Source organism: Triticum dicoccoides, chromosome 4A (genome assembly GCF_002162155.2).
Source record: "Triticum dicoccoides isolate Atlit2015 ecotype Zavitan chromosome 4A, WEW_v2.0, whole genome shotgun sequence".
In the NCBI taxonomy this organism is placed as follows: Eukaryota; Viridiplantae; Streptophyta; class Magnoliopsida; order Poales; family Poaceae; genus Triticum; species Triticum dicoccoides.
In genome coordinates this window covers 539,170,844-539,181,615 of record NC_041386.1, presented here as the reverse complement: position 1 = coordinate 539,181,615, position 10,772 = coordinate 539,170,844, and the positions used below count along the sequence as shown (strand labels likewise).

The following is a 10,772-nucleotide window of genomic DNA, read 5'->3' as shown; positions in this document are numbered from 1 at the left end:
AGATCTCTTTCATTTTTTCCTTTATTACATTCCTTTGAACCAAAAAGGTTCGAATAATAGCATCATAAGAAAAATTTATATTCCTATATGCTTCTCCACTTTTTCTTTTAACCAAAGGAGACCTTACAAGACACTCATATAACATAAATTTAAAGAATGTTATTATGCCACTAAGGATTTTAACCAAAGGCTCGAGTTTTTTTTTTTGAATTTCTGCGCTTTTCTTTAAAAAAACTGAGATGGCTTTATTTTTTTCCTTCACTTTCCCTTTGCCCCATTACTTTTGAACCAGTGAAATCTCTATTTCTAAATCTTTTCTCCACTTTTCCTTTGAGTCGAAGGTGGTCCGTGTGGGATCATTGTATTCTTCCTCCCTGTATCTTCGCTCGTTCGCCACTCTGTTTCAGTGAGAAAAAACCAGCTCCCACGCGCGCATCCGTCGACCCGCTGCCCCGGCGTCCCCCTCGCCGGCCCGATGGCCAACCCGCGCCTCCTCCTCCGCAGGATCCTCTGCGTCGCCGCCGCCGCCGCCTTCCTCTCTGCCCCCGTCTCCGCCATCCGGTGAGTGAGATCCGTTCCCCGCAAACCCCCCGCCTCCCCTGTCCAGCGTCGCATCCTGGAAATGCGAGCGCTCTCATCGTCGCCACCCGCAGCTCTAAACTATTTCGAAATCCATCCGTATCCGTGGTAGTTCTTCCGTGTTTGCTGCGGCCTGGCACGGGACTTGGGAGCCTCACCAGTTGCTCCGCGGCTCTAAATTACTTGATTAATTACATGCTCGTTGCTGTCTGTGATTATGTTTCTGGAACGAGGCCTCATGCTCGATTATGTTTGTGGAATTACGCCTCATGTTTGATTATGGTTTGTGGAATTTTAATTGTGGGGTTGGGATCCTGGACTATGTTTGGCGCAATTATGCTTTCTGCTCAACACATTGCTACACCATGGTGTGTATGTTTTCATTTTCTTGGTTTTTATTTACTGTCACAATGTCAGAAGAAATGATTATATCAGATACTTTTAAGTGATGAGCTAAATATATGGTAATTACTCTATTCAAATGGTGCTCTGTGCCGGGGCAAAGGTTTCACTGCACATCCCACCATGAGTCCATGATTATCAATGTTTCTCCATTCTAGTGTTAGTACAGTTCCAGATGCAAGCTTGACATACGGATGTTATTCACTAAATCTGAAGCCACAACTTGATTGCAAGTCTTGTTCAGGAAGGACATTGGTTTTGCTGCACCCATCATATGCAGGACAACTGTTCAAGGACGGCATTTGATATCAGATGATAACGGTAATACACCTGTGCCTCTCTCCTGCTTAGATATACCGTGTTGTAAACTTATGCTCCCTTGTGAACACATTCTTTTAGGTTATGTATGTTCTGCCCTTTCGATTGATCCATGGTCTCGCTGCTGCCCACAAACAGGAGAACGCTTCTCCTGTCAGTGAGTTTCTTACCTTTTGTTGCACAAATGTCGTAGAAAGATGGCAACACTAAAAATCTAACACAGTTCATCGCACCATGCAGGGGCTGCAACCTTGATTCGCAGTGCTGCAACTCTTACGAGTATTGTGTTTCTTGCTGCTTGAATCCTTCTATGGTAAATCTTACATTCTTACTAGCAGTACTGGATTTGGCATAGGAAGATTGAAAGAAATGAGTTATTTCCTGTGTTATTTACTCATCCTTTTGACAGACCAAGGAAGCAGATGTTCTGAAGTTGAAGGTAGCTAAGCCAGTCACTGCTGGTAAGATTTTTGTAGTTATTGTTTGGTGTATCTTGAGAACTTTAATGTGTCAGAAGAAGTTTACACTTTATTATCCTCTAGGAACTTACGCCAATATCTTCGATTTCTGCATGGGAAGATGCCGCCATAGTTCTGCAAGCGTGGTATGCGTTCTTTCTTAGCGTGCAAATATAAGGCCAAAATCACTGTTTTGTCCTTTCTAATGAAGTTTAGCACTAATTGATCCCAATTGGAAAAACAATTCGCGATCTGACCCTTTTAGGAAACACCACCCACCGTGGCGTATTGTTTACACAGAAAATGCCATGGTCAACGGCGTTTGCGCTCTGAACCATGCCTGGCTGATCTGCTGTCGCGGCATGGTCAATACGATTAGTCATGTCTTGGCGTTTGACATTGCCGCGTTAGCAGGTCAGCGGGCATGGGCCAGGGCGCAAACACCGTTGACCATGGTGTTTCCTGCGTAAACAATAAGCCCTGATACAGTGGGTGGCATTTCCTAAAAGGTTCAGACCGTGAAATCTTTTTCAGGTAGAGTCAATTAGTGCTAAACTTCATTAAAAGAGTCAAAACAGTGATTTTGGCTCTAATATGAATGTTTCAGGACACCTTTTACATGAATATCTATAATAGGAACAGAGCTCCAGTATATTTTCATCCTTGCAGTGTCTTATTTTGTTGGCAATCTGGCATGTTATAAATTCAACAACTACAAGTTAAAATTATCTGGTAAACAATTTTTCCTTTCAGTCTAAGTTGTTCTTTGAATCTACCAGGTCCATGAAAATGCATATTTGAGTGATTTCCATCATTGCTTTCTGGTGCAGCAAAATTCATCGGGTACAAATTATATTCTTACATCTTGGCTAAGTTACCACATTCTCTAGTAATAGCATCTGTTCACCATCATTTCTAGTACCTAAATTATTTAGCTAATGCACTATTTCCTCATGAGATTCAAATTGAACCGCCCATTAGGAGTGGATACGAGCCAAGCTCCACTTGGCTCAGCTCACTTGATGTTACATGCTACGAGCCAGAAGTGGTGGCCTAGCCCCGTTCATAAAGGCCAAGCCAGTTCACTTTGGCTCATGGCATGACTGTGGAACAGCAGCCAGCACTAGTCACACCAAAATAAAGTACAGGAAGCAGTTTGTTAGCATTTTTCATTTTATCATTTCATTGCCTGTCTATCTGTCAGTTAGATTCAATCAGTTAGTTATCCTCTGTTAGAGATTTATAACAAGCTTGATAGGTCCGATAATAGTGCATGGGTAGGGGGATTTTCTTGAGTTTTGTAAGGAAGATAGGAACCTGAGATTTGTTGGCATTGGTTGGGGACTACTTTTGCTGTTGAATTCTTGGATGTGTTGTAGAAAACAAGAATTAGACCTCTGATCACTTCCTTTCTAGTTTCAAGCTTAGTCTGAGCTGGGCCCAGTAAGTGCACAAGCTGCTAACTTCTTGTCCACTACTAATGCCAACATTGTCACGTTCTTGAAGTTATGCATTAGGAAATGACTATGTATAACTATTTAGCAGGATCAACTGAATCTAATTTTGGATCAAGGTTGGATGGCATTAACGTCATTTTGGGAAGGTAAGGTCTTTCCAATTTAAGCTCTAAATGTAGTTCAGTGAATGATGCCCATGGGAATTTCCTTATGTAATCAAACCTGAAATTTAGGCAGGGGGAATCATGTAGTTCTGCATGCAGAGCAAAAGGACAATCATGTGTTCCAAGCAGGCTTTCTGAGTTGAACAAATGTCAGATGTAAGTTTATTTAAAATATCTAATATTTCTATGATTTCCATTCAAATAATACATCATTGTAAATATTATTGTTTGATGATTATCCTCAGATGTTTTTCCTGATAGAATAATTTTAGTCTGAATGACTACTCGAGTAGCAAGTTCCACTGTGATTATGTTGAGTGCTTTTATGGAAATAACATTTTTTTGTATGATTGCACGCGACCCAGTTAATTGTTTTGTTGTATAGTCTGAACGACACAGTTCTTTAGATGAAAATTGACGATGAACTGATATTCTAAAGTTGATATGAACCAGTATTTTAAAGGAAGTCACTATTTACATCTGTTTTGGGCCTGCAGGGCTTTAAAGCATGCCGTCGTTCTAATCAGCTGTTTTGCTCCATCCCATATCCAGTTACGCAATCTGAATATGAAAGCAATCTCTTTGCTGGAGAAGTTTCAGATATCTACACGCTTCCAAGTTCTGAATTATCAACTACTGCTTACTTGATTAAATGAAACAATTCTAGCAGAAGTTTGTAAATGATAAAGCAAAACACTTAATTGGAGAAGAGACAGGATCGTGTATAGTGGAGTGATGGATGTTAAGGAAAACACCATATATCTTATACAGTGGAGTGATGGAAGCTAAGAAAAGCATCATATATCTTGATAAAAGTCTGCAGCCTATTTTGTGCATAATCTAAAATTTTACGTTGTAGTTGTCCATATGAGGTGGATTTCATATCACGTGTGATTGCCAAAATTAAAGTGGTGAACCAAGTTTCAATATAAAACATATTCTTAGAGTGCCTATAATTACTGACAGCAGTATTGTTAACATGTAGATTCTTCAGAAAATAATCATTCTGAACCTCATATGAGGCTTTTCTATTACCAGTGTGATTTTGGTCTTTTTGTCACTAACATAATTTATGAAACACTGTTATTTGGTCTTATTTATCATTATTCATCTAGGATATCCAAATACTAGTAACTAGTAAGTTACATATGCTTATGGTTCTTGCTATAAAACCATCTCTGCTGCACTTCTATTTTAAACAAATTCCGTTTCAAATTTTTTTTAAACAAATTCTTTCATGTCGCAAATCAGCACGAGGAAAATTTAGTCGGGGAGTCTGATTTGAAATGAGTTGTGTCGATCTTTTTATCTGATTATTTATCAATTCAAGAAAAAAATCAGCATTTGCTTGCTCATGTTTTATTATTGAAACCAGTTTGCAGAAATATATGAGATGCAAAAATGGTTGCTTTCCCAGTCTTGGGCCCGATCAACCTGCCGAAGTTGTAGACGAAGCTCCAAAAAATTTGGTATGACTAATGCATTATTTTGTATTTGCTGATTTCCCATATAATGGTTATCTCCTGTATATTTATGTTGTTTGACCACATGCAGACTGTTAAGAGTCTCTCTCTAGAAAAAGGATGTTTTGATATGCATAAAATAAATTTTGTTTATGTGTATACTTCTGGCCATTTTCCAACTCGAAAGTGTCCGCAAATGTGCTGATCACCCCTCAAAATAGTCAACTACCATGATTTTTCTTCAATTTCTTTATCTCCAGAATGTTATCTCTCGGCAATCTCCATGGAAGATATGCTGCACTTGACTTTTATACATACTTGCAATTTAAGAAGGCTGATATTAGCTACTCACTAATATTACTAACAACTTCGTTGTGAGAATCAACCCTGAGAATACCATTTTCCTTGTCCTTTTGACCTCAACTAAGCGGCCATCTCAACTAGGCAAGGAATCAAGCATTAGCAGTTTAGCACAATACATATGACTTCATGACTTACAACCCCATAGTTGTTGTATCTTGCTGTGACTGCTATTTCTTGGATGTAAAAAATCAGGATTATCTAGAAAGCTTAGTATTTTTGTGCGTGTGGGAAGCACACATGCGCCACACTCACAAAGGCATTTGCCTTTAGACCTTTTGGTGTTCAAACTGCAGAGGGAACCAACACATCTAGTGCCATGACCTGCAAAATAAACTTACAGAAAATAGCATCGCTCGCCCAGATATTTCGATATATTCATATAGCTGATGCTTGCATTATTCTGTCTGAGTGCGCGCGCACGGACTGCGTGTGCTGGACATGTCTAAGAGTGTTGGCGAAGAGACTTAAAACATGGAACTAATTTTCGTTTGGCTGCTGTTTCAGAATCCTGGAGCGTGCTTGTACATGCAGATGGATGACCGCCTCACCTGTGATGGCTCACATCAACATACCCGGAGGCTCTGCCCTTGTGCATGAAACGGGAAAAAATAGCGTCAATAGTAAGAAAGGTATAATTTTTTTTCCTCAAATGTCTCATCAGGTTTCAGAGATTCATCAGCAAAATTGTTCTCACTCACACCAGTCACAGTCACTTGCCAGGAAACAAGCGGAGGTAATCCGCCGAAAGCTGACGGCTCAAAATGGCATGGCCATTTCTGCACCGAGTTTCCAAATGGCGTATCGCATAAGAACATATTTTCGCTTTGTCCTGCGCATGCAGTTCATCTTTTGCATGTCCAGATGCAATCATCCTTGTCCAGAACAAGCAGCTTCTCAAACACTTATCTTTATAATATATATGGTCACAAATTTCCATGCATGTTCAGTACAGAAACAACCAAAACGAACTACAGAAACATGACTTTTTTTAAAATCAGCTGCCCCATTGACAGCATCATCACAAACTTGCACGCTCCTTAAAAGGAGTAGTCGGGCTTGAAATCTGTCAAACTCTTTGACCTCCCCCTGCTTTTCTTGTCATCCTTGTTATTCTGACCAGTGGCACTGCCCGTGCCAGCCTCCTCATCTGCTGCAGCTGCCTCCTCTTCCTCGCAGTCGAAGGCGGGGTGGGTGAAGATGTTCTCCAGGAGTCGCGTGCCCCTGAGGGCGTTGGTGAGGGGCAGGTGGCCCTCCGGCGTGTCGTCGGTGAGCTCCCAGATGAACTCGTCCGGGAAGGCCCTGTAGTTGAACTGCTCCACCTCGGTGTCCAGCTTCTTCATCCACCCGATCCTGATGAAGAAGCGGGTGAACTCGCGCAGCGATTTCTCCCAAACCCGGCGCTGCACGCTGTACCCGAACCTGCCGCCGCTGTGCTCCAGCCAGAGCGCGTCCACGGCGCGCAGGTCCTCCACGGAGATGAACTGGACCTCCGAGAAGAAGACGTACCCTCGGCGGCGCGCGGCCTCGCCGGCGAGGACGATGAGGAGGGCCCGGGTGGTCTCGTCGGCCTGCCGGTAGTCCCCCGCCGCCAGCTGCTGGCCCAGGAGCTCCAGCGAGGGGGTGGGCGGCGAGGTTGTCGCCGCCGGAGTCGGGGCCGGCGAGTTGGCGGTTGTGGTCACCGAGGAGGAGCCGCTGGCGAAGAGCTTGAATGAAATGCTGTTGCTGGCGGTGGTGGTGGTGAGCTTGAGGAGCGCGGGAGGGGAGCCGTCGTGGGTGGCGCTGCTGAGGAAAGAATGGTGGTGCTGGGGGAGGAAGGACTGGAGGGAAGCATTTGCCATGGCTGGCTGGCCGGCCGGCGAAGAGGCGGCTGAGGATGGATGGAGGGGAGCGGAGGAAAGGGAGGGAAACGCTGATAAAGGAGTGGATGGGGTTTTGTCGGGGGATTGCTTGCACTTGGTGGTGGCTGCGGTGCGCGAAGGGAGACCTGAGGCTGAGGCTGTGGGCGCGTGGTCTACTGCTTGTCTGTGTCTGTGTGCTCTTCCTCTGTGTTGTGAAAAATTATGGATTTCCGTGGTTTTGTAGGGGTGCATCTGGAGGGGAATACAGAGGAGCGCTGCGATTGGTGGGTTCTGGGTGAGACGAGGATACTGGCTATCGCAGCTCAACGCATGTGTTTGTTTGCAGGGGAAGGGAGGGGAGGTGAGGTGGGCAGGCTGCGTCCGTGGAACATTCTTGTTATATTCTGCTGCTTCATTTTGTTGGTTCACAAGAAACTAAAACATTTTCTTATCCGCGTATCTGATTTTCGGTACTTTTGGGCGAGATAGCCCCGGCCGCTTCGGTCCAGTTTGTATTTTTGGAAAATGGAGGATAGAACACCCCACCCTCTACATCATTGGATGGTTGGATACATATATGCAAGGCTTAGTAAATCAAAACTAACTCAAAAGAGTTACTAGTCCAGTTGGATTTTGGTTTCATTATTATTACGTAACTATGTTGTGATTGAACATGGTATGGTAAGCCTCTTTTCTTTTGACTAGATAATTACCCGTCCATTGCAACGCGATATAGATGTTCTAGTACTTCCTTCGTTCCGAATTACTCCCTCTGTAAACTAATATAAAAGTGTTTAGATAACTAAAATAGTAATCTAAACGCTCTTATATTAGTTTACGGAGGGAGTACTTGTCTTAGATTTCTCCAGATACGGAGGTATCTAGCACTAAAATGAGTCTAGATACATCCGTATCTAGACAAATACAAGACAAGTAATTCGGAACGGAGGGAGTACATTACTAGGTGATTAGCTGCTCATATTAACGCGATTGTGCAAATAAATGTTACCATACCCATGATATATTACTTCAGGATTTTATTTGTAATCACTTACTGGCTTACCAAAGCAAATACAAGTTTATTCTATAAATCAATAAAAGGTGAGACAATTAAGACCATTGAAATTATGCTCAGAAACAGGATGAAAGGTTGAACGAAGCACGCCGCCGGGTAGGAAAAGAAATGCTATTCTTTTTTTTAAGTAGTATACTAGATGAAGGCCAAGTTCAACCAAGTGGTGATATGCCAAACATTGAGGACCAAGATCAAGACCCTCATAGTTTGACTTGAATAACTAAGAAACATCCTAAAAGATCCATCCATTACGTAGCAAGGTACATGAAAACTTTTATCAAATATCGTGAGACATTTTCACCTATTTCGTAAACCTGTAATATGAGCCAAAGCAAAAGTTTACGCTTTTTGATCACATTTAGGTTGGTCTCTATTTTTTTGGATAAAATGCCGAAAAATGCATTTAGAACCTTAAAGCAACAATGAGATCTGTAAAATCTTAAAATTTGAAATTATCTCTAATATGTGAGTTATTTCGATATTGGATAATAATGCGTTTATTTTTGTATGGTGCTTCACAAGGTATGAGCTTTTCGATATTTGCAAAGTATTAAAAATAAATTAGGACACAACGAGTTGCAATATGATGTTAAATTCGTCAATAATAATGATAAAGTAAATGGTCTATTCCATTTTCAAGTTACATGTACAAAGAAAATAGTTGGTCATTAAAAACTTCATTGTTTGACTTGAAATATCTAAGAAACAACATGTGCACTAATTACAAAGCAAAGTAATACTACCAAACTTGTCAAATCTCCTAAGACTTTTTCACTATCTCCTAAACCCGTAATATGAGCTGATGAAAAATGGCATTTTTTTAACTATTTAGGTTTATTCATATTTCTGCAAGAAAAATGCCAAAACGTGCATTTAAAAACTAAATAGTAGCAAATGAGAACTAAAAAAATCTTGTAATTTTAAATTATATCAAATATGTGGTTTAATTCTTGTAGAAAAAGTTTGGAGTATGTTGGATGGATATTATTGCAAGGTGCTTCACAAGGTACATGTTTTTAGGTATTGCTCGCACACGAACACGTCATGTGTCGCCCCAGCATCGAGCACGATACGCATGACACATCGACGAGTGAGCCTGGTCGGGAGTGCAATATGCAAGACACGTCGGTGAATCGGTGATGTCTATTGAGGATATGAAACCCACATGCCCAAAAGGGACCCTGTCAGGGCGCGCAAGGTTTTGGGTTGCCCATGGTCCGCCTGACCACCCCTAAGGCCTCGAGGTTCGCTGTCGTCGAACAAGAAGAAGAACAAAACCGAAGCGGAGATAAAATGATAGAAGGTAAAAGTGGTAGATTGATTTGATCGATTATGTGTTGTTCAATCAATCACCCCCTTCTCGTCTATATATAAGGTGGCTGGACTTCCCCTACAATAAAAAAGGACTCGATTTTTTTCATATCTGCAAACCTTACCTTAAGTTGGACAAGTGAGTGTGGAATTTTGTGCAAGTCAAATGTTGTCACATGGCATCGTTTGTGGAGATTGCATATGACCTTGTGGAGATTGCATATGACCTTGGGTTGAGATGATCCATAAAACCAAACTTATTTCAACGAGGTGAGCAACTTTCATGTTGAACACTTTTTGATTTTAAGCCAGCTTGAAGCCTAAATCCTTCATGTCTTCATAAGATATACACTCAACTAAGCCAACATTTTGGTTTGAGATCAGGGGTTTGAATATCACTGACTCAAATTTTGGTTTGGACCCTAATCAATCACCCTTAAGAAGGACAATGCCCGTGCGTCACAATGAAATATAAATATTCTGGTATGTTAGTTTGTGATTACCTGTCCATGTTAATGTGATTGTGTACATATCAAATGCTACCTGTGATTTACCTTATAGTTTGATGAGAAATTTGGTAAGTAAATTAAAGTGAAATTGATTCAGAAAAGGTTGAACGAAGGGTGATGCGAACAAAAGTGAAACATGAAACGTTACACTTATATTTAGGAATGGAGAAACTGCCCAAACATATTATATTTATGAATGGACGTAGTAGATGAAGGAAATATGCCCTAGAGGCAATAATAAAGTTATTATTTATTTCCTTATAATCATGATAAATGTTTATTATTCATGCTAGAATTGTATTAACCAGAAACATAATACATGTGTGAATACATAGACAAACAAAGTGTCACTAGTATGCCTCTACTTGACTAGCTCGTTAATCAAAGATGGTTATGTTTCCTAACCATGAACAATGAGTTGTTATTTGATTAACGGGATCACATCATTGAGAGAATGATCTGATTGACATGACCCATTCCATTAGCTTAGCACCCGATCGTTTAGTATGTTGCTATTGCTTTCTTCATGACTTATACATGTTCCTATACCTATGAGATTATGCAACTCCCGTTTACCGGAGGAACGCTTTGGGTACTACCAAACGTCACAACGTAACTGTGTGATTATAAAGGAGTACTACAGGTGGCTCCAAAGGTACATGTTGGGTTGGCGTATTTCGAGATTAGGTTTTGTCACTCCGATTGTCGGAGAGGTATCTCTGGGCCCTCTCGGTAATGCACATCACTTAAGCCTTGCAAGCATTGCAACTAAATGAGTTAGTTGCGGGATGATGTATTACAGAACGAGTAAAGAGACTTGCCGGTAACGAGATTG

General features: G+C 41.3%; 2 protein-coding genes across 4 annotated transcripts; one reads left to right on the top strand and one right to left on the bottom strand.

The window, feature by feature from the left end:
* The first annotated feature begins 400 nt into the window (after positions 1–400).
* LOC119286610 lies at positions 401–7,667 on the top strand. Of its 3 annotated transcripts, XM_037566006.1 has the most exons (12): positions 401–561; positions 1,226–1,302; positions 1,381–1,456; positions 1,540–1,612; positions 1,709–1,760; positions 1,842–1,903; positions 2,537–2,600; positions 3,300–3,360; positions 3,448–3,534; positions 4,754–4,847; positions 5,709–5,833; positions 7,287–7,667. In XM_037566006.1, exons 1-11 carry the CDS (start codon positions 476–478, stop codon positions 5,799–5,801), a joined length of 825 nt encoding a protein of 274 aa, XP_037421903.1. In that variant the 5' UTR covers positions 401–475; the 3' UTR covers positions 5,802–5,833; positions 7,287–7,667. The 3 variants fall into 3 exon arrangements, with proteins under 3 accessions (XP_037421903.1, XP_037421904.1, XP_037421905.1); XM_037566007.1 differs by lacking the exon at positions 7,287–7,667 and having other exon boundaries at positions 5,709–5,834; XM_037566008.1 differs by lacking the exon at positions 7,287–7,667 and having other exon boundaries at positions 3,303–3,360; positions 5,709–5,806.
* On the bottom strand, positions 6,096–7,236 carry LOC119286611 (tetrapyrrole-binding protein, chloroplastic-like). Its single transcript, XM_037566009.1, has one exon. It carries the CDS (start codon positions 7,040–7,042, stop codon positions 6,242–6,244), a length of 801 nt encoding a protein of 266 aa, XP_037421906.1. The 5' UTR covers positions 7,043–7,236; the 3' UTR covers positions 6,096–6,241.
* Positions 7,668–10,772: the final 3,105 nt, after the last annotated feature.